The 23,194-nt window shown below is 48.3% G+C and overlaps 1 protein-coding gene across 1 annotated transcript; it reads right to left on the bottom strand.

The window, feature by feature from the left end:
- Positions 1–8,562: 8,562 nt before the first annotated feature.
- Positions 8,563–22,819, bottom strand: rgmb (repulsive guidance molecule BMP co-receptor b). Its single transcript, XM_029259309.1, has 3 exons — positions 22,063–22,819; positions 14,699–15,204; positions 8,563–9,476 (listed from the first exon to the last, which is right to left on the bottom strand). The coding sequence occupies exons 1-3, from the start codon at positions 22,172–22,174 to the stop codon at positions 8,787–8,789; spliced, it is 1,308 nt and encodes a 435-aa protein (XP_029115142.1). The 5' UTR covers positions 22,175–22,819; the 3' UTR covers positions 8,563–8,786.
- Between the last annotated feature and the right edge of the window lie 375 nt (positions 22,820–23,194).

Below are 23,194 nucleotides of genomic sequence, written 5' to 3'. Positions count from 1 at the left end.
AGGACTCTGACACTACCTGTCTTGAAGGTCAAAGCAAAGTGTACGATGGTAAATTTCTTTTTAATTTTTTTGAACATACAGAAATAGAAGAATGCTTTCAGCAGCAGGATACTGAAACTATCAAAGGAGAGTCTATAATCACTAGCAGTAAGAAGATATTATTAGTTACCATTAGTAATAATTTAATATTACGAGTTACTATTAAGAATAGCATATTAATAACAACTTATTATTAGTAAGAACTTATTATTATTATTAGTAGTAGTAATACTATTAGTAATAGTAATAGCATATTAATTCTTACTATAATTATAACTGTTACTATGTTACTATCAGTAAGAACTTATTACTAGTTGTTATTACATATATTCTACATAGTTCTACATATCCTGCATAGTTACACAGCTAATGTTTTAGTGTATAGTTAATATCTCTTCTGAAAAGCAGGGTGCATGTGGGGGACTGTGAAAAAATGTATGAAAATGTGTTTCAGATGTACAGACACAGACCGATGCTGTGATCATCTTGGCCCTCAGAATCCTGCTCATAAAAACAACCACGTTCAACTTCCTGTTGACCACACAAGTTGTCATGACGTGGTAAGCTCCCTTTTGGGTTTCCAGCGCTGTTCTACAGCTATGGGACTCGTCAGCCACGGAGAGCAGCGCATGCGGTGGTGTGCTCGTGATGGAGATATTTACAGGACCTTCAAGGCTAACATATCAGAATCGCAAAGCAGTGCAGCAGTAGAAGGATCTGCAGGGTCGCAATGATGGGCACAGCGAAGTATTTTAATAGGTGTCATAAGGTACAGCGGCATGGTGGTGCAGCAGGTTGCGCTGTCGCGTCGCAGCACCGAGGCTGTTTGGGTATAGGTTCGACTCCGGTCTGCGTGGAATTTGAATGTTCCCCTTGTATCTGCGTGGGTTTCCTCCAGGTGCTCTGGTTTCCTCCCACATTCTAAAGACATGCAGTTCAGGTGAACTGAACAGTTAAAATTGTCCATAGCGTGTGTATGCGTGCGTGGCTACCCCGTATGAGATGGGTGCTCAGTTCAGGATGGACCCCACCCACCCTTGCACCCAGTAATTCTGGGATAGGCTCTGGACTGCTGTGACCCTGACCAGAAAAAGTGGTTAAGAAAAGGGAGTGGGTGTTATAGGGTATGGAAAGTACCATATAAATGTCAGCATATTTTTATACAGATATAATCCATGAAATATAAGTGCATTATTCTGAGATTTCTGTTGAACACACACATCCTACGCTGTACCCCAGCTCAAAATATAACCATGGATTTTCTTCTGTTTGCCAAGCCGGAACAGGAATGAAGAACAGGTTCTGGCTGTCGGCCTGGATGCGGTCCTCGTGCATTCCTTGGTCTGCACGGTTCGCTACAGCGCAGGGGCATGACACAGGTGCGCCCTCACCGCACAACGTCACACTCCCCTGAAAATGAGCACACAGTTACCGATATGTGCAGAACAAGGGAATCAGAGGAGTTTGCTGAGGCTAAAGGAAACTGCGGAACCCACCAGCTCCAGCTACTGCTAGTGGGGTGAGATTCCAAAGCAGGGTAGGGATGGACCCAGGACCCAGGAGTCCTTGGGTCAAGACCCAGCACTGTGACGGGTGCTGTACTGGGTTCAGGGCAATTACTTTTCTAACTCCTGCTGTAATACTTTGGAATACAGAAGATTTAAAACTGCTAAGTGTTACTATGAATAAGTCATGAGATGGAATAAATAAGCGCTGCAATATGCTGAATGTACTGTACGAATAACTCAAGTACAAGAAACAGACCTTTCTTCTTCAGTAAATGTATAAAATGATCAGCTGGAAAATGCCAGAGAACCTACAGTTTGTTTTATCTTAGAGTGCATGGTAAAGTGTGGTAAGACAGACACGATACTCATTACCACACTAGGGCACATTGATAGCCTGCAGCCCTTCTGTATGTTGCAGAACAGGTGCGATGCATTCTGGGATTGGGGGGGCGGCCTAACCCTAACTGACGTGGCTTTTTCTACCACGGTGCCCCTTGAATCACACAGTCAAAATGAGAAGATCACTAACAACATGAATATGGTTGATTTTCATATGTTTCAAATATGACTACATATGACTAAATATGAAAAAGTTTATTGAAATCTGGGAGCCCTACTCAGCAATATGAACAACGTCAGCGTGATTCTGGATGTTCCATAATGCATCTGTCCCACCTGCCACAGGTTCAATGTGTGACAGGCCTTTCTCTGGTCCAGTGTCCTCTGAGAAATGTCCGTCTGGTGAACACAAGACATGGCAGTAGGCACCATGGATGGCTTCACCTGCCCTCATCCACGGCTGGGGTTTGGCCTTCGGGTGGAGGAACCACTGGCATAAGGTGAAGACGACACGCTGTGCTGTTACAAGAGGACTATGACGTGCAGGAGATGTTGATTGTTCCTCCATCATCCATCCATCCATCCATCCATCTTCATTAAGCGCTTGTCCTGGTCAGCGTTGCAGGGGTCCGGAGCCTATCCTGGAAGTGTTGGGCACAAGGCTAAAGGGGGGTACATCATGCCGTCTCAATACGGCTTCATTCCTTTTCCTTTTATTTACTCATTTTCGTATGTTAGATCTTTTGTATTTGTTTTTCATTCTTGGGTCTATACAAAACAAAAGAATTATTAATTCATCAGTCAGTAGGGGTCAGTACCTAGTACAACAGTACTGCAGCAGTGCGATCTCTGAGTCCAAAGGCAGCAGCTCTAACCAATACGCCACCTGCTGGCCGTACAAAGCAAGCACACCTCCGGCTTGCGACGGTCAGGGTTCGTCCCCACTGCTCTGGAACGTGGCTTTTCAGCACTGCTCCTCCTGGACCTGGGCACGTGCTGCTTTTTGTTCTCGCTGAGCCTTTCATTAATTATGGCTGAAGCACTGACTGGATGAATTATGGAAGCAGAGGGTCTAGTGCGGAGCGCAGCCTACTGTTTAAGATGTTTCGGACCGAATGGCAAGAAATCCTCTCTTTCAGTGGGTTCTGCTCTGCGTACAACTTTTTTCTATTATTGATAAATTTATGTGGGTGTTGAAGACAGCTGGCGGGGAACATAAGCGATTAGCAGCGATTGTTTCTTTTGTGAACAGCGTACCGCTTAGATTTATTACGTCTTCTTTCTTCTTATGGTTAGCTAATTCATTTGAAAAGAAATCAATTAAAAAAATGAGAAAATAAAAAGTAAAACTCTACAAAGGGTTTACAGAAGCTTGATTTTATCCCAGTTTTAAGAGAATTTAAAGGCGACCTCCAGGAGGTTTGAGTTACCGTGGCCTTCGACTGGTTACATCAGTCTTTCCCCTGAAAAACATTGTCATCAACTATCTCTAGACAAGTCATCTCAGATATCATCAAGGCTTTTAATAATAAAATTTATAATCAATTTATCCTGCAAGGAAGGAAGCCCAGATTTTAAATCAAGACTTGGCAGCTTCCTGTGGCAGCCGAAGGTACGACCGTAGCGAATTTACTCCAGTATACCATATCCAGTGGGGTGTGTACAATAAATGGGACACGCATGTGCAGTTCTTGAACCTTAATGGTGAATCTCTCTCAAGATGTGTCAATAGTGGTAACATATGTGGTACATGGGGCAGCAGATGGAGTAGCGGGAAGGGTTCGTACCACAAATCCATGCTCTGCTGTAGTAACATTGAGTAAAATACTGACGCTCAACTGCTCCGGCGTTAAGTACCGCGCTGTATAAATGGGTAAATAATTGTAAGGATCTTAATATACAAACTTACCCTTGTAAGTTACTGTATGTACTGGACATACACCTGGTGTCTCAAAAATGTATACACACTATCATGTAAAACATGTTCTGTATTATTAGATTATGATGGCGGTAAATAGACATTGGCAATGTATTATTTTTGGTTAAACAAGGGTTTTTGGGAAATGGTGATTTAGGTCAAGTGTTCAAAATGTTACTTCTGGACACTTCTGGATACTTCTGGATTCTCCTGAAGGGTGAGCAGAACAACTAAAATGCACATAATTTTTGAGAAGCCTTATATATTGAAATAGAGAAATATCTGAGGATGAAGATGATGTCATTTCAATAAAGTTAACCCATCGGAGTGCATCATGGGTAGCCTAGCACCCTGTGCTTCTGGGATAAACTCCAGACCCAGACTGCAGACTTAGAGATGCAGTTACCAATAGTGAGGGTGAGAGAGTGTAAACAAATTCCCAACTTTGTTAGAATGTTTCTGGAATGTTCTCCATCTCTGCTGCATCTCTGCTAAACTGAATGGCTGCAGTTTAATTGCCGCGCTCTCACGGTTCTTCCATGTAAAAGAAAAAATTTAAAAATTAAAACATGATCTTGTACTGACATTGTGTCTTTCGTTTTTAACTTCTTAAAACTACGAAGTAGAGGTGCACAGATTCATAAGCGAAACATTTTGTGTTTAGTTAATGAGCGGAGCTTTTCTTTCAGTTGCAATGAGCAATGGCTTAGAACGGAACCGTTTAAAGGGGGAAAACGGTCTTCGTCAATTCCTGGTACATCTCGCACAACTGGTGGGGGGGAGGGTAGTATAGTGCTTAAGGGCACACACCTGTACTATGAAGGATACTGGTTCGCACCCCACTCCAGTCGACATCTGTTCAAGGTCCTTACCCTGAATTGCTTTATATAAAGCGTTAAGTACCTCGCAGTTGCTAGTGTAGTGGTTAAACATACTGCCTTTGGACCGAAGGTTGCAAGTTTGAATCCCACCTGCAGTACCCTTGAGCAAGGTACTTACCCTGAATTGCTCCAGTAAAATTACCCAGCTGTATAAATGGGTAAATAAATGGGTTGTAACCTTAACATTGTAATCTCTGGAGAAAAGCATCAGATAAATCTAAGTACTTGGGCCAATTAGGATGTCACTTTAGATAATAATTGCAATAAAGAAAAAGTCAGAATTAATTTCAATTAAAAAAAAAAAAAGAAATTGGCCTTGAGGAAGACTTGACTGAAGTCAGCCGGGCCCTTCTGCACACTTATACTTCTATACTGCACTCTACTCTCAAAGTCCAGAAAAGGTTCTCGCGCGGATTCCCAGCCTGCTGGAAAGGTTGCCGCTATTTTCCAAAATCAGTTTTGTTGGGGAGGGGGACGCGGTGGTGTGGTGTGTCTAGGGTTCGAGTCCTGCTGGGGGTGCCTTGCGACAGACTGGTGTCCCATCCTGGGTGCATCCCCTCCAGTCCCACGCCCCGTGTTGCCGGGTTAGGCTCCGCCTTGCCGTGACCCCGCTCAGGACAGGTGGCTTCAGTGTGTGTCCGTGTCCCATCGTCGGAGGAAACGTGGGCCTTCGGAGTCGGGAGAGCCCCGCGGACCTCGACAAAATGAGTCGAATGGACACGGCAACATCCGCGACCTGTTACGACAACAGGCAGCACTGCGAGTCCTCGAAAAACAGCTGCCTGGCCACAACTTTCTCGTTGAATATTTATAGTCATTTCCTTGCAACGGTGTGTATTTCGTCACATTGTCCTCCGGGTAAGAGAGGGCACGGTAAAGTGCAATTTACATGGTAAATACCGAAACGAATACACAGACGCTGCCATCTGCCTCTCGCTCATCTGCGCCACTTCTCCGATGTGAACCTAGTTCTCCCAGGGAGAATGAGAAGTGAAAGGAGCCACTGGGAAAAACAAATCTATGTACAATTGAAGTGAAGGCGCCTTGGGCGTGCTTTGGTTTCTCACTTTTTCCACGTACAAAATATTTCGGTTGATGTCTCAAAGCGAGGGCGCGCTGCAAAATTTAATTAACCTTGATTCTGGGCCAAATTCTTCTCAGAGACTATACTTTGTGCGACGACTCATCTGTACATCTAGAAATGCCGGGCATCCAAATCGTTTCCGCCTCGATTATTTCATCGATCGATAATCCAATAATTACATTACAAAAACAATTAAATTAAAAAAAAAAAAAAAAACCTATTTCAACGGAAAAATCTGGTTAGGAACGATTTGAAAGCAAGAGAAGTCATTTTTCTTGTCATTTATTATGTTTTTAAATAAAACACTTGCACACATTTTCACTGCAGCCAGTAAGATTAAAACACTGACGTAACAACTCTGGTCCACTAGGTGGCGGTACAATCACATCTCAACATTTTTTCCAACAGCAAGAACATGGAGCTTAATTTCCTCTACCAGGACACTACATTTATAAATAATTTAGGTACTTAAACATTGAGCAGTCATTCTTCACAAAACAGGTAACGGATATTTATACACGTCCAAAAAAAGAAAAAAAAAAAAAGATAAAATAAAATTTTAAAAAATTAAGCAAACTGCTGACCCAACGAAACACAGGATGAAGGCTTACTTTTGTACATAATTGCACTGCGAGGCCGTTTTTCTGGCACCGTACAATATCTGTGGTTCTGCCAGCCACTGCCCAGTGTTCCGTCCACAGTCTACACAACTTATCACAGTATGGAAGCAGCTCTTCAAGCAATGGCAGTAGTTACAATGAATTGGAATCCATTTACAGTAGCTGAACGGGACCGGGGATGGGGGGGGGGGGGGTGATCGGTGGTTGAGTTACATGCTGCCATTATGCTCTTACACGATTGTGAGTACCAACATGTCACTAGGAAAGGCCTCAGGACCACAAGTGCTCTCACATTTAAAAAAAAAAGAAATGCAATAAATAAAATAAACTCAATTGATGGACATAATGTAATTTCATAGAATTTCACCTTCCACCTAACCCGAGGCAAATGGGCTTCAATGTCGGCGAAAGATTGAAATTAAATTCCCCATTTCCACGGGACCGAAAACGCAACGCGCGCCGCCAGAGCGGAATAGCAAACGAGGCCCTCCCCGGCGCAGGAGCTCCGCGTCTGCGGAACGCCGCTGTCCTGCGGGTCACCTTCCGTCAGCCGAGCCGCGACGTAAAAAGTGCACTAAGCGAAGGCGACGCGGGCGAGTCGCTCCGAGCGCGGGAGGGAGCCCGGGACAGGACGCGCCGGGGGAAGGGCACCGGGCCGCTGGCGGCAGCGATGAGAACAAGAGCGACATAGTGCGTTGTGACGCGGTGACGCACCCGGGGCACGGCTCCGCTTCCCGCAGCGTAAGACACTCTCCGGAAAGGAGGAAAAACCAACACCGTACTGGCGTACTACAGATCCGAGCAGGGGGGGGGACTTCTTTGGTTGTAAAATAAAGTGGGTTGGAAAAACAAGTGGAGAACTCCTTATGCAAAACAGCAAAATCCTCCTGCTGACAATCGACGGGTTCGCAGGAGTCCGAGGAAAAGGGAGACAGAACTTCGGAGATCTATCGAGTTCCTCCTCGGGGACCTCGGGGAAGGGCTTCGCGGGGGTTCCGACGGTACCGCGCCAAGTTCGGACTCGCTGCCGTAAGCAAGTCGCCGGCCCTTACGGACTAAGGAGTCCAGCAGAGGGAGAGCGTATGACCTGAAGACGGCCGACAGGTTGAAGGACAAGGCGTCGCCGCGAAAGACGAAACGGAGATGTGCCGAACGGAGTGGAGGACGAGCGCTTCTCCGCAATCCCACCTACATCTTCGGAGTGCTTCTGTCCCCTTAAGTAAAGGCGAAGGTCTGAGGAAACCCTGAAGTTCAAACGTCTCTCCCGCAACACACTAAACGAAGATAGGAAAAACCTGCCGCGTTGCGCGGAAGTGCAAGTTAAGAAGGGCTTCCGCGCCCAGCTCTCGTCACTCTTCTCAAGCGCCGAGAGCAAGGCGTTCGCACCTGGCCCGTCCCGGAGACCCGTCCTCAGCGGAGAAGCCGCATCCCTCCGGGAGAACCGCGCCAACACGTGTCCCGCAACGCACCGGGTGCGGCCCGAAGTCGTCTCGGCGCTTCCGGCGACCGGCTTTCCGGCCACGTCCCTTTCGGCTGCACATAACCGCCGGAGCTGCGGATTCATTTCATCCCGCGGGCGCCTTCCCTGCGTCTCCGCGGCAGGCGAGACGCCTCGAGCGCAAACTGCCCTAAAGGAAAATGCACATATGTACAGTGTAACTTTAAACATTGCCTTTCTGCTCCTTTTTATGCTTCACACAAAGCACTCCGTCTCTTATATTATTTAGAAAAGAAAAAAAAAAAAAAAATTCAGCTTGACTGCATCAACACACCGGTCTTCATCAGAAAGGCGCAGAAATATCCCACAGAAAAAGAGGAAAGAATTACTTTTTTTGTCGATACTGTACACGGCGTCCACCGTCAGCGGGGGTCCCCATCCGCTCGAACCCGAGGCCAACGGCCCGCTTACAAACAGCGCTTAGAGACTGGGCTGGAAGTGGCTGAACAGGAGCCTTGCAAACATCAGAAAAGGAGGAGAAACCGAATGGCTGAACCCCCACCCACCCGAACCCCGAAGAAAGGGAACAGCCGAGGGACCCCAGCTCTGGTCCAAAGGAACACTGTTACATGCTTGCAAAATAAAAAATAAAGTGCTTGTCACAACACCCTCATTCTCGAGGTATTACAAAAATTAAGTCACCAAAAAAAAAAAAAAAAAAACACCGGAAACAAACCGAAAATCCCTACGTACAGCGTTCCTGAAAATAAAACGTACATAATATTTACAGTCAGGAGTGTTGGTTTTTTCAGCATTTTCTCCCTTCATATACACAGTATATACACATATACCTCTTTCTTGTTTGTTGGTTTCTTCAATATATTATGACTAAATATATATATATATATAGACACACATATATATATATTTTCATCTTTCAGAGTTCTTAGACAAAGGTCCTACAAAAGCATGGCGACGAGAAAGCAGAGGAGGAGCAGAGGCAGCAGGGGAGGCTGGGAGCGGGCGCCGTGTCCCCTGGGGAAGATGTGCCAGCGCTCCTTCCTGGGATGGAGGCTCTCCATGTCCTTGAGCGCGTTGTACGCGGCCGACGTGAAGTTGGCGTCTCCGGTGGTGAGGAGGTCAAAGACGCAAGAGTGGAAGTATATGTCCCTGACCTCCAGCTGCTCGCGGCACTTGGCCATGGCGCTCTCCAGCGTGAAGGAGGCGCCGCGCGGCACGGCCTGACCCTGAGCGCCTCGGGGGTGCGAAGCGGCCGCCGCCGGCTGCTGCAGACCCAGCACGGGTAGCGGCAGGTGGCCGTCCCGGTCGATGCGCTCCGCCGTCGGGCAGCCGTTAATGCAGAGCTGCAGGTCCTGCGACTCGTCGTAGGCCATGGCCAGCTCCTCGGGGACGCGCACGGCCAGCGTCAGGTAGCGTCCCAGCTGGCGCACGATGACGGTGACGCCGATGTAGCCGGCGTGGATCTCGACGTGCCGCCCCGGCGCCTTCTCGGCCATCCACAGGCTTCGCGCCTCGCTGTCGCCGCCGCTCACCGTGCCGTCCATGAAAGCGGCGGGCAGGTCGTCGGTGACCGCCTGGTACACCTTCTGCTCCGTGCAGTCCTGGTACGGTTTGAAGATTATCGTGATCTGGGGAGGAAGCGTAACAGAGTGAGGGACGAATAGCCATCGCACCACCGCCTCCGCATCGGGGCGTTCGCCGTCTGCAGCCCGACGTGGCGGACCGAGTTCCCCCCGACCCTCGGACGTGCCGAGTCCCTTCCGGCAAGAGGGGTCTCGACGCCCAACTCTTTCAGACCACCTTCTCTCACAGAAATGTGAGTCACACCACCTGTCACAATCTCCTTTGCATTCACCGCACTCTCTGCTACGGAGAGCGACTGGCACAGTGCGCGTCAGCAGAAACACCGGGATCAAACTATCTGTCCTTCACAGATCGTCTCTCTGCGAAATGCACTTTTTAAATTCAGAACCGCACGTCGCTTTTCAAGCGTCTGCCAAATGAATAAACCTCAAGGTAAACGCCGGGTGCGTGTTTTAAGAGCTCGTGCTGCAAACAGCAGGGCGTGTAGCGGTTAAGGAACTCAAGCTGCGGACAAGAAGTGCTCATTCAAGTTGAAGAAGAGACACGCGACCCAAGTTCCTTCTGTGGGCACATAGCTGTATACGATGAGTAAAAACGCAAAACGCGTCACTTCGGAGGGAGAGAAAACGTGCTGAATAAAAACGATAAATACGTCGCATCTCTCAAGATAGCGACGACCGAAATTAAGTTTCTCCGGGTCGAAGCGAGGGTGGAGCCCCAAGGCCTGCGACTCCACGTGCTTCTGCAACAGCGCGACAGAACCCCCGCGCTTTCCGCTCAGCTCAGAAAGAGCCGGGCGCATAAATAAAAGTGCGGAGACGCGTCCCCGCGGCCTCAAACCCGGCAACGTTCGCGTCCTGCGTGTCCGACGGAGCCAAGAGCAGCACTGAATCTTCATTTTCATTTTCCACGGGATATCAATCAATACGAACGCACACATCTGCGCTCATTTCAAGGCAAATTTAATTAGTTTTTTTTCCCCCTTTCTTTTTAAGATGGATACCTGAGGACCAAATGACTTTTTAACCAGATTTGCTCGGCGGCTGCGGCGCGCAGACCCAAACTGCGGGGCTCGGAGCGGACGTAATGCAAGTTTGAGTAACGAGCGGCGGGGCCCGGCGCTACGCCGAGCTCAATGGCAGCTTTGTGTCGAAGCGCCGCTGGATGAAAAATGACGACTGGGGGGGGGTTGAGGGGTGGAGCGAGGGGGGGGGGGGGGGGGCGGGGGTCGTCATTAGGACCCAGAACTAAGAAAGAGCCCTCAGTCGCAGAGAGTGTGCCAATAATTATGTGCAATGACAAGAAACAGTCCCTGCCCCGGCGGGTCAAAACACAGAGGTGCTTTGCAAAAAGATGTGCCCCGAGCCCCCACTCCGGATCGACGGCCGGGGGCACCGCACGCTGCTCTCGGACGCTCAGCAAAGGTGCGTTTGCTCGCGTCACGCCTAGCGCGCGACACCTAGCGAGTCGAGTCCGATCATTTAAACAACACAAAGCCTCAAGGATCCTCTCCAATGCGATTTGGGCTGAAAACCAAGCCGGTGTTGTAGGCAAGGTACGTGTGTGTGTGTGTGTGTGTGTGTTGGGGAGGGTGCTGGCACCCCCCAGACACGCCTGGTAAATCAGGTAACAGAAGGCTGCTTGTTTCCACGAAAGGATCGCTGACGGTCTCCACTTGAGGCCATTAATACGGTTAAGAATTTATAGATGCCACTCGGGCCGCCTGCCCCGGGGAGGCGAGATCTACGGCCTGCTGCCTGGTTCCGTCTGCACCTGCGCACGGACGGGTCAAAGTCGACATGGATTTATCGCTCACGGCGAGCGCCGCCTGATAAAGCCCTTTCACCTGGGAGCAGGAGCTCTACTTGTTTCAGTGGCAAAAAGCAAAACGGGACCAGAACGGAGAGCTGTGCTTTTTCTTGCACCCGCGTCCCGCCACAAAAAGCAGCGCAGGCAAAATCAATTGAGCACTTAACGGGGGGGGGGGGGCGCGCACACACACCAGTGTACAGCGAGGTTATATTTACACATTATATGAAACAAACTCCTGAAAGCTGAACAATTTTTTAAAAAGCACTCTTATGTGATGTGGTCATTATTTCAGTGACTATTATCCTCTTCAGCTGACACCTGTGTCCAAGGAGACTTGCAGTCTTAGCTAATCAGCTTTGCAATGATTTACCCAGTTATACCGCAGGGTAATTCTGACTGTATCAACTCACGGTAAGTACTTTGCTCAAGGGCACTACGGGAGAGGGATTCTGAGTTCGGACCTTCGGACTGCGGGGCAACAGCCCCAACCGGGACACGAACACTACACCCCGACCTAACACTGCTTCGTACCGTTATCGGGCTATCGGGATTTTAAATGTTACTTCTTGTGTGCCGCAGGGCACAGCAGCAGGATTGGGATTCGAACCACCCGCTTCCACATTACAAGGACGCAACCCTAACCGAGGCACCACCTACTGGCCACAAGTGGACTCATCACAAAGCTGTCAAACATAAATGCATGCAGCGCAGGGTGATTCTCCAGCACACATGTAACAAAACGATGCCCGCACACTCATACACATACAGACGTCAAATCTATATAAATGAAAAAAAATTTAAAAAAAAGGGCCAGGAGCGAAGGTTTCGGAAGAGCGGGTTATTCTTCGGGGGCGACCGCCGAGCCGGTGCTGATGCGTTGTCTGAAGCGAGCGCACCGGCCACTCCGCAGCACTTAGCCGTCCCTGGAGTATCGACCTTGTCTGTTGAGAAGTCTTCCTAACAGTGCGGGTGACGTAGAGGTGATGTAAAGGGCTGCTTTTCTGCTGAATTTCCATCGTTTTTCTGCTTTTGTCTGCATCTTTCATTCTACGTGGCCCATTCCTCTTTAAGACAATAATATCGTCTAGTTGCAGAGCTCAACAAGCCAACGTGTAGGAAGCTGGGCTTTTCTCAACACCAACACTCCAGAAGCCTGCAAAATGACATCCAGCGGCAACCAAAGTGCGGAGATTAGAGAGCATAAGTCACGCAAATTTGTGCGTAACTGAAGGACAGTCTCCAGCTGCTTTTCAAGAAAAGGGAAAGAAACTTTTCAAACTAAGCAGCAAGCCGCCCAGACCATAATCCCAGCACACTCATGTTGTGAAGTACAGCGGTAGGAGACGGTTGGCACAGATATTCTGAGGATAATATGGAAGAGAGGTACAAACTGCCTTCATTTAAGTCACATCTATGCATCCGTTCTTCCAGAAATCCCAACAAAAGTACGCAGCTTATTGAAGATGTGACAAGAGCCATGCGCTCTAGGAAGCGGCAAAACTAAGACCAACGAGCGCGCTTTAAGACGCGTCCCGATGACGGCCGGACTGGAAAAAGAGAAACTTGAGGTTGAGAAACCGGTTTTACGGCAAGCCGCTCCGAATGGGAGTAATTTCAGAAATGCCTTATCAAGCGCTACAATTTATACTGTAATTAAAGTCGCCGCTTCCCATCGCTGGGTCAAAACATCACAATTTTTCCCGTTCCGACGAGAGCGAGAGCCAGCGCTGCTGACACCGATTGCATAAATTACCGTTGCAATTACCGACATAATTGGTACTTGTGACATGTGGAAGTTATGATTTGCATCATGAAGTTGCAATAAACGTAAGTAGTACAATGAGTTAGAAGGCATGCTGGAGCAATCCTCTCTTCAAGGCAACGGGTTTGCCCACAAATGGTGGCCACGAGCGCTACGTATCAAAGCCACGGCCTGGGTGACAAATTCTCACGACTTTACTCTTCGTTTTGAGGCAGGATCCATAATAGAAAAAGAAGCGAGAAGGGCTTTGCTCGCTCTCAACGGTCATCCAGTCCACTCTTGACGCACATTTCTGGCTGCCTTTTGCGGCGAATATTTGCTTAAGCACAATGTTCGTTCTCAGGACGCCAGTAGGAGACCTTACGATTTTAAGACAAAATGTAATCTCTGCTCGATAGTGGAAAGGCTAAACAAACAGCCCATTTCCTGGTCATTTATCACCAAACTCAAGAAAGAAAGGAAAAGAGGGAGGGGAAAGAAAACTTAGAAAAAGGAACACACCCCATAAAAACAGAAATAAAAATCAAAGCAAAACACTTGTTCCCAAGTTTGGCGGGTTGATTTCGGAAATGCGCTAATTTTAGGCACGTAAACGGCTGTAGCTCTGCATCCTACCACAACGCCTTCGTTACTTCCGCGTGTTGCCGAATTTATAGCCGTAGTCTTTAAACTCTCTATTGCTGTGCATAAAAGCACGTATTAAATCAATAATTTCTAATGTGCAGTAAAATTTCTTTAGTGTGCCATAAAATTGTCAAAATGTTCAGTGGGCAGGTCAAGCAGATTAGCACAAATCTGGCTTCGTTAACAATGACGATTAAACGGAGCAGCTCTTCACCTCTAACGTGGTACACGTACAGTTATGCGGTACAAGCCCTTTGGAATTTACTACGCCCTATGAGTAATGAGCCCGAGACATCCGGCGATGGTCCCGTCTCAGTGGGCCGAGCAGGCGACACGCAGCCTCTCCGGCCCTGGAGCGCACACACGTCACCCCCTCCGAGGGGAGGCTGCGCCTCGCCGTCACCGCCACTCATCGTGTCTCACTACGCTAGGGAGCACGTGACCGCGCTCTTCGCGGAGATGCACGCATCCTGAAAGCATGGTTTTTTTGTGTGTGCCGCGTTTGGCCGGGCATCCCGTTTCCGCTGTTTGCACGGGTGCGCGGAAGGTGTCTTTTCTGCGTCCGCTTTCTGGTCACCGTGGCAACACTTCGACGGACTCCGCACACCCTGGCTCAAACGATGGAGAGAGATGCTTTTTCGAGGGCTCAGTGCCGGTCCACTCCACAAGACGGCCGGCAGCAAAGAAACGGGCCGTTTGTGGAGCCTTGACACAGTCCAGCGGAGACCGCACTTCGCATCGAGCTTTAAGGTCTCTTACCGGGGTCCTGGTGAGACGAAGACTGACCACAGCAAGACAGTGACTCCAATGCTCACTTCCTTTAAATTGATCATGTCAAAATGCACCAGCTTCACTTCATTTTGACTCTTTAAATGGTAATTTTACGGTCACCTCTTAAATTCCTTGACCCGTTGTGGGTGCAAAGCTGAAGGTGGAAGAAAACCCGGTTTCTCCCATTCATATCCATGAGCGTTTCTCAGTTCAAGCTGCAATGCCTAAAGCATCGGAACGACAAACAAGCCAGTCAAATTACAGCCACGCGCAACCGCGCAACGAAAAAAAACTGACCTTGTTGGTGGCCGTCGCACTCGATCCCGCAACCACGGGGACGTTAGTGACCTGCACGGACAGGTAGTTGTTGTCGATGAGCGGCCAGGCACCTTCGACCTTGCACGTCTGGAAGTGGTCCTTGAACGTCCGCAGGTGGGGGTCGCCGAAGAGGCCGCAGAAGAGGTAGGTGGGCCGAGCGTGCTCCCCCGCCCGCGAAGCATGGTGCCGGCTGTGGTAGTTGCAGGGTTCTACGGGGGTCTCGGGGTGGGTCGAGGACGTGGGCCCGTCCTTGGAGCAGTTGCGCTGGCTCATGAGGTCACTGATGCCCAGCATGGCGGAGTGGAACACCAGGTTGCCACGGCAGCTCTTGGCCGTGCGCTGGGTGCAGGCAGAGTAGGCCCTGAGAGCCTTGCAGAACTCTGTGTCGAAGCCATCCAGGGAGGGGCTCAGGTGCGAGGTGAGCGACACAAAGTCCGTGGTGCACTTCTGGATGCGGCACTGCGTGGCGTGGACCTGGCTGCCCCCTGGGAGACGGCAGACAAAGAGGAGAGGTGGGCAGGGGGTGCTCGGTTACTGTCGCACGGTATCGGCCGCAGCGGCGATCGGCGTTGTAAAGCATTGCTAAAACCGCCATCGCTTGCGGGAGGCGGAGCGTCACAAGAGCGCGGTCACAAGACCGGAGGCAAAGCAACGCGCAACTGCTGCGGGAAACGCCGCAGCCACCAATGACGCAAAAACGCAAATGACTTCAGGAGCCTCCTCTTGTACAATCCTTCAGCACGGTACTTAGCCTGAATTCACGCGGTAAAAATTCAGGTATTGCTCTACGAACGTTGACATCGTAAGCGGTGAAACCGCCCGTCTACCTCATATATTCCATTTCTCTCGTAACCGTACTCGCGCACCGATGGAGGCAAAGGGCGAAACACTTTATAAAAATTAAAGTGCTCATCCTAAGCTTGTGTGTCCCGTTGCCTTTTGGCATTTATAAAGCAAAAATTACCGATAAACGGGTAAATAATCGTACGTAGCTAAGCGTACAAACTTCCGATTTTAAGTTGCTTTACGCCAGGGGTTAGCTAAGCAACGGTTAAGAATAATAAACACGTTTCCTTTCGAGAAATGCCAACTCTGATTGCTTACGCTATCAGCATCCAGCTCACTCTGTCCAGCTCCTCTACAGCCCTTTAACGTTGCGTACGAGGCATCGACTGGCGCGTCCGGAAGCCCCTCCCACTACGACACCCACGCCCACGCGAGCCGACAGCGCGCGCATCATCCGTCATCCGCGAGCAACGCGAAAGGGCCTGGATGGGAAGAAGCCAAGAGTTGCTTTTAGTACTTGGACCCACTTTATCTCACTGCTGATAACAGCACTAAAGCCTTCATATTTACAAGGTGTTCTAAATACGGGTGTAAAATTGCCTTTTATCTGTGGAAGAAGCTACATGAGAGCAATAAAACTCGGCGCACAAGCAAGATAATCTCCACAGCGATTTAAAGTGGAGCTCGACAAAGCCCGGAGATAAAGGCTATAGACTCCGGGGTGTTGGATACCGGAGCTGAAAAGTGTAAAAACAAACCGACTTCACTATCTCAGAGGTGAGGAGGAAGAAGAAGAAGAAAGTTTTATAGACCTTTCTTTGGTAGAAGGAAACTTCTAACTGGGACAAGCAGGAAGAGATTAACTTTGAATTGCTTTCGTTCAGTTTTTTTTCTGTTTTCTTTTAAACTTTGCTCATTTTTTATTCCCTGTTCTTAACGCCCAGGGTTTTGCCGGCCGATTCCACGCGTGGGTATAAGCCTGGATTTGATAGCACCATCAGGCCTCTCTGTTCCACCCTTCCTCGTCCAGCCTTTCCTGAGACAGGCAACACAATAAATGACGTTCAGACATACGCCTGGATCCGAAAAGAATACCCTAGTACTTTTTAGTCACTTTCCTGATGTGTGGATATATACTTAACATGCAATGCTGCTGCTTAAGAAACACATTTTTTGAATCGGTCTCACTAGAGGAGCACTGTCCTTACATGCTCAGCGGCAAAGATTAATAAAGCCAAAGTGAGGACAACTAAGGTCTCGACATCACGATTCTTTGGAGTGACCTCAAGCAAACCATTTGTTATTCCTCCCTACTGGGACGCGCCCTGCCATCACGACGCCCTTATCTTAGAAAACATTGAAACCGCAGCTCTTCCCGGGCACTTCTGTACATAGTTTCTCGTCTCTGCTTACTTTTGTTAAAATAAACATTAATAAAGAAGAAACACGTTTTTGTTTACGTTTTTACCCACTGTGGATTTCAGATGCCTGTATGGTTTGTAAACATGAACTCTCAGAGCATGATTTTTGCATAAGTTGCCATTCCATTGCTTGGGGCCAAGGTTAGACATCTGGAAAATATCGAGCAAATAAAAACTGAAAATAAAACATAAATAAAACAGTGGACAACTCAAATTAATGCTTCGTGACATTCTACTTTTATCTCTGCTGCACAAAAAAATGCTGTTATACCGAGCCTGCTATTCTACATATTAAAAAGGGGGAGAAAAAAAAAAAAAGTCACAGAAAACAGACTTTAAGGGGATGCCGGTGCTGACACCGAAACAGATCCCTTAACACCGAGGTGCTCAGAGTGATCCCGAGCCGGGCAGCTCCATTAACGGACCTTTAATCACTGGATCTTACACGCGCAGAGACCGCCATCTCCCCATCTCCCCATCGGATTCCAATAGCTCACACTCACATGACAAGCGTTCGCTTGGGCTAATTTGGTTATCAAACAATTCACTGCCAGGCACAAGCAAACATCCGAGCCTTTTGGGAAGCCAAGCTGGAAAAAAAAAAAAAAGAGAAAGGCTGCCAAACCCTTTCAGCGTCTCATTGTTCAACCCCTGCTGTCAATCACAAGGCAGTCCCAGCTGATATAATCTCAGGGTGCGACGGCGCTGGCATAGGCCGCGACGCGTGATGAAAGCGGTCCCTCCTCTCCCCCGGCTCTCCGCCGTCTCATCACATCCAACATGTTGACGGCCCTATCGCAGACGACATCAAAAAACGCTGGGGCATATTCAAATTCAAAGCTAAATGACAGCTTGGTTGTGAAACTTCCTCCTTTGTATGCCGTTGATGGTCTTGATGAAACCTTTCTCAATTCGCACAGATCACTTGGAGAGACCATCCTTTCAGCATCAACAATACAAATTATTAAAGCAATAATATACATCTAAATATAGAGATGCTGAAAACTTCAAGCACATCGGATTCCAGTGATCATGAATGTATTTTATACATCAAAGTTGTAAGAACGTGTGTAACAAGCAAATTCTGGAAGGTGAAAAGATGCTGTCAAAGACCTGACCGCATCTTCATAGTAACAAAATTCCAGTTCGCACTCCCCCATGTAACCTGTCCTTGTCAACCACGCAGTTCACAAAAAAAAAAAAAAAAAAATCATCAGCGGGGCTCGACTTTGCATCCGCCTCATTGCAAAGAATCAAACAGCGGTCTGTCAAAAGATGGACTGTCAGGGTTGTGCCCTTTATTTTGTGCTCAAAGGGTGAAGCAATGAACGAGAACCAAAAAAAAAAAAAAAAAAAAAGTTTTCACCCGCAGTCACGAGGGAGCAACGGGAGGCAACAGCAACGCACTCGTCGTAATGGATCTGATGCGGATGCTGACGGACGCAGAAATGGCGTTCGCTTTCAATACAGAGGACCCCCAGCAGATCACATTACCAGGTGGTGGCAGTGTATCACTAAAGATCACATACGGCAACAGAACATAGCAGCTACTCTTAGAATTCGGCAGCTCCGCGTTGAATCTCCATGCAGATGTTGCACTTTGGATACCGTTTCCACCATGAAGGGGGCAGGATCAACAAAAAAAGAAAAAAAAAAAAAAAAAAAAATCATGACCAGCCATCCAGAAAGAAGTGTTTCTTGTAGCACTCCGCAATCTCAGCAGCCTCCTGTGTCCATGAAAGTCAATGATCTTTCACAATTGTGCAACAACAGATACACAAACCTTAAAACCTTATCCACTGATCTGTATAACCTTTGAATTAAGTTGTAACGAAGCTGTAATTCCAAGAACGACCTTATTTACACACCCGGCGTGAGGAGGAAGACAGAAGCGGCCATTGTTCCTCCACTGCCGGTGACACACCCTCGCAGGCTCAGCACAGCCCGGCTGCGAACTGGTTAACTTTCGTTTAACAACAGGTAGCCAGAGATCAATGACAATCACAACCCCGGGCCGTCGAGCTCAAGGTGCTCCGGCTGAGCTTTGCTCTCTTTTCCTGCGTGCCGCAGCAGTTGAAACGAGGCCGAGGTGCGAGAAACAAAGGGAAGATGTGTGTGTCCTTACCCCAGCCCCCCAATTTAATTCCCCACTGGTAAAGTTTATTAAAGTCATAGTGGGAAAAACACAGAGAGCGACATATTTCGTTTTATGCCAGTAGCATGAGTTTCGTGCCTTGGTGAAAGCCAGAGAGCAGCACAGTGAGGAAACACACAACACACCCCTAACACAAGTAGGCAGAGAATTTAAAAAATAAAAAAACATATATATTTTCAAGTCTGCCCTGTGGGATAGCCGGGCCATCAGCCCCGAGGGAGCTCCCCTCGTTCTCCTTGCTGGAGAAAAATTTCACAACATGAAATTCAGCCAAAGCAGACATGTTCACAACTCGCAGTTTTAACACCCATGATTCAGGCTTGACGTTCGCACGTCCTTCTCCACTGACACACTAACGGTATCCCGACAAAACCTCTGGGCCAAAATCGCATTTGGGACGAGTTAGGGGTTAACTGAAAGCGTGGGGAATTTTGGCAAACAGGAGAATAGATTATTCCTCTGTACAGGGACACTCCGCCCAGCCCGAAACCCTTCAGCAAACAGCTCCTTTTCATCGCAATTTGTAAAGTTTTCTTTGTGGGCTTGTTTTCGTAAGCGGCTCAGAGACGTGAAGTGTCAGTCAGAGCCCCACACTCGTCCGCACAAGTGGCTTTTAAAACAATTCATTTTAGAGCCTACATTTTAAGCAGCATTAAAAACACCGAAGAGGCTATCCAGAGAGAAACACTAAAGCTTTCTGTGTAGACAGGTGTGGTAGCAATCATGACTTTATATAATGGATACAAAATAAATACCAACATAATTATTAAATGTTTAAATTTTCCACGGAGGATAAATCACAGTTCCACACTTGTCTTGTTATCTGCAACTTAAATCATGCTTTTTTGCTTAAGACTGTCAATATTTGTGCAACTTGGAAAATTGTGCCCTCTTCTGTTATTTCCAGATTTAAAAAAAAAAAAAAAAAAAAAAAAAAAGTGTTCCAATTTTTATGCTTTAAAACCTCAGATGGGAGTACATGCAGCAGCAAAGCCACACTGTTCAGCATGCTCATGTGATTAATTTTTTTTTTTTTTTTTTAAAAAAAGCTTAACTTGATTTCGTAATTTAGTGAAGTAGTTCTCCCTTCCCTATCTTGAAAAGATATGTACACACCCTAATGTCATCCCTAATAAAATCTACTCAAGGTGAAAGCAGTTTTATTTTAATTCTAGATTAAAGTATGCTTTAGGATTTGTCTTACAATTAAATTAAAAATTACACTGGATGCAATCTTTACAAAACGTGACAAAAACTCATTCAGCCTTCCTACACCACTAATGTGTGCATGAAGGTACAAGTGTGCACCCGGTACCCTCACAATTTTAAGGAGGAGACAAAGGTTTCCACATGCTCTACCGTGCTCCGGCTGCCAGCCCTTTTCCACAGCGAACTCCTGAACACCACATTGAAAACGTAGGCTACCACCAGAAGCAATTCATGATTTTATACATTTCAAAATGTGGAAAAATCATTTCCTGGGACACAGTGAAGCACTGAACCCTTTACATCCAAACATGCTCCTCCTGAGGAATAAAAGTTTTTTTTTTTTTTTTTTTGGCCATATTACACTAGACACTAATTTCACTCATGCCTTTCAATCTCAGGGAATTCTCCAGGAAAACGTGAAGAGCACTCAAGTGCATTAGGTCCAGTGGACCAGGACCGTGTTTTAACGATCAAGGTGTGACTACTCAGTCATGGCAGAGCTGGATTCCGGGTTCCAGGTTCTTTGCCGAGGGAATTCGATGCATCCTGACAAAGGACCTTGTATCTATGACCCCGAATGTGCGGTTATGACGTGTCCTCCCCGCCAAGTGTCCAGCTCAGCCTCGGAATGGCAATGGCAGCGGGAATGGGAATGGGAATGCCCTCTGAACCCCTCCAGTCCAACCGCTCTCCCTCCATGTATCTTATTCACAGGAACCCTGCGGTTTTCGAAGAAACGCAGGCCAGGCGTGAACGCCAAAACTCCCTCGGCATTTCATTAAATTAGGAGTCCTTCTGAAAATGCATAACGCATGACACATCTAAATGAATTAAGAATAAAGGTGGGGGGGGGGGATATTCCTGAAGGAAACCGAAACACCACCAATAGTGACTAGATGGTCGAGTTGTATCAACTCAGAACAGTGAGAGGAACTGTGTTTCACTGTCAAATACCATGTTCCTGCTCACTCTTACTGCTGCGGCTTGGCGAGACACACACACACACACACTTATTAAACTGGGGGGGGACAGGTTTGCAACTTATAAGAATTCTGTCACCACTGACTGAAGGTATTTGGGCGGTGAACGATGATGGAGCTGAGAGTTTAGAAACGCCCTGCAGGACTTGCACCAAAACACACATTTCATGTCACTTTCTTCACAAAATCCTGTCCAAAAAAATTAAGCCAACAAGTTTAAAAAAAATAAAAATTACGGTATCATGTAAAAGTTACAGGTTTCACCACACATCTCTCTCTCTCTCACACACCGCAACTCTTCTCCGCAAATCTGAATTAAAAAGCAGAGAAATAATAAATGCGAACCGCTTGGCGACATTCATTTTCGTCCCCTTTTTACACGCGGTCGGACTCATTCTGCTCTCTCTCATGCGACTTTGACTCAGCACTATTTTGCGAAAAGGCAACGATACACATGATCATAGCTACAGAAACGAGACCTCGTCGGTATTCGCGAGCCGCGACACGAGACAAAGGCACACGCGAAGCATGCATGCACGCGAACATCGCGAGGAGGGACCGCAACACACGACACGCCACGGGGACCGAAATAAGGACAAATATATATATATATATATATATATTTGAGGGAAACGTGCGGTTTGGCTGCACGGGTCCGCAAGCAGCTGGAGCTACGCGTCTCCATCCGTGGAGTCGGAAACCCAAGGCGCCGCGGCGACCTCGGAAAAGTTTAAGAAGTGCGAACAGCCCCTGTGAGGCAGCGCGAGGAGGGCGCGCGAGGCGCGTACTCACCGATGTGGAGCCGCGCGGAGAGCGTGAGCACGCAGAGCAGCGAGAGCAGTGGCGGCGGGCGGAGGAGGCGCTCAGCCCCGGGGCAGCAGCGTCCTGTTTGCCCCATGCCCATCCATCCAGGTCGCGATGGTGGCGCTCTGGGGGTCCGACAGTCCGCTGGGGGGAGTGGCCAAGAAAAACGGCACCGGAGCGACCGCCCGGCGACAGCGCCTGGAAACGGGGCCTCTCTGCTGCTGATGTCCTGCCCTCCGCTGCGCTGCCGACGACCTGCGCACTCTTGTATTACAAATGTTAAAGATAAATAAAAGTCGAATTAAAATGGGAACGCGGGTAGGCGGCGCGAGGGACTCTTTCCGAGCGCGTGAGTTAGTAAGTAAGCGAAAGTGGTGCTAAAGTCCAACGGGATGCGCGCTGTGTCCGGGGCGCCGGTCGTGGGGCTGTGTGTGCAGGGGCCGCTGCTGGTGGAGCAGAGTAAGCCGTCCTGGCCCGAGCGAGCGTCTCACTGCTGCCCCGATCAATCTGAGCACTGCACTCTGCTCACTCCGCTCGCTCGTAGCGCATCTCCCTCCCTCCGTTGTCTGTCTCTCTCTCTCTCCATACACACTCAGGGTAAATCCTGTGCGCCCCCCCTCCTCTCCTGTGCTGAACTGACTGCAAATCCAACCAAACGCGGTCAGCGGAGCGGGACTCAGGAGCGCCGCCCAGTCTTCCGCGACACGCACTGTTACCGCTCTCCTCAACCAAAACGAACACAAGTGCCGCACAGGCTCGTGCCAAATTTTCCGACGTCCAACTTCTCCCAATGTACAGTATAATTACTGACGAATCACTGGAGAAAGTCGAATAATCGTATCATGTAACAAACACGGAGTTGGTAAAACGCACGTAGGAAAAGCACGTATTAAGTTCACCTTGTTGTTTTAAATTTCAACGTAGTGACACTGGCGTCTAAAATTACTTTTCCCTCATTACTAAGCACATATTTCTGGATAAAGGTGTAGGAATGTCACAGCCACGCTGCGGTCTGGGGAGCGCGTGCCGCCCGTATGTGCCACAAACTGATCCCGGATCGGTGCGTCTCCCGTCCCACCTCCCCGCTCCGTGTGTCGGTTCGCGCGCCTCCAGCAAGTTT

Source organism: Scleropages formosus, chromosome 17, assembly GCF_900964775.1.
Source record: "Scleropages formosus chromosome 17, fSclFor1.1, whole genome shotgun sequence".
In the NCBI taxonomy this organism is placed as follows: domain Eukaryota; kingdom Metazoa; phylum Chordata; class Actinopteri; order Osteoglossiformes; family Osteoglossidae; genus Scleropages; species Scleropages formosus.
The sequence above is the reverse complement of the archived record's forward strand: the minus strand, read 5'-3'. Positions and strand labels throughout refer to the sequence as shown.

What these genes read in the sequence shown, in the direction of transcription:
- rgmb (XM_029259309.1), bottom strand. Translation starts at nt 22,174, where the DNA reads ATGGGCATGGGGCAAACAGGACGCTGCTGCCCCGGGGCTGAGCGCCTC. An exon ending in CTCCGCGCGGCTCCACATCG is followed by an intron (nt 15,205 to 22,062) that starts GTGAGTACGCGC and finishes GCCGTCTCCCAG; the next exon opens with GGGGCAGCCAGGTCCACGCC. An exon ending in GTGCGACGGCCACCAACAAG is followed by an intron (nt 9,477 to 14,698) that starts GTCAGTTTTTTT and finishes CTTCCTCCCCAG; the next exon opens with ATCACGATAATCTTCAAACC.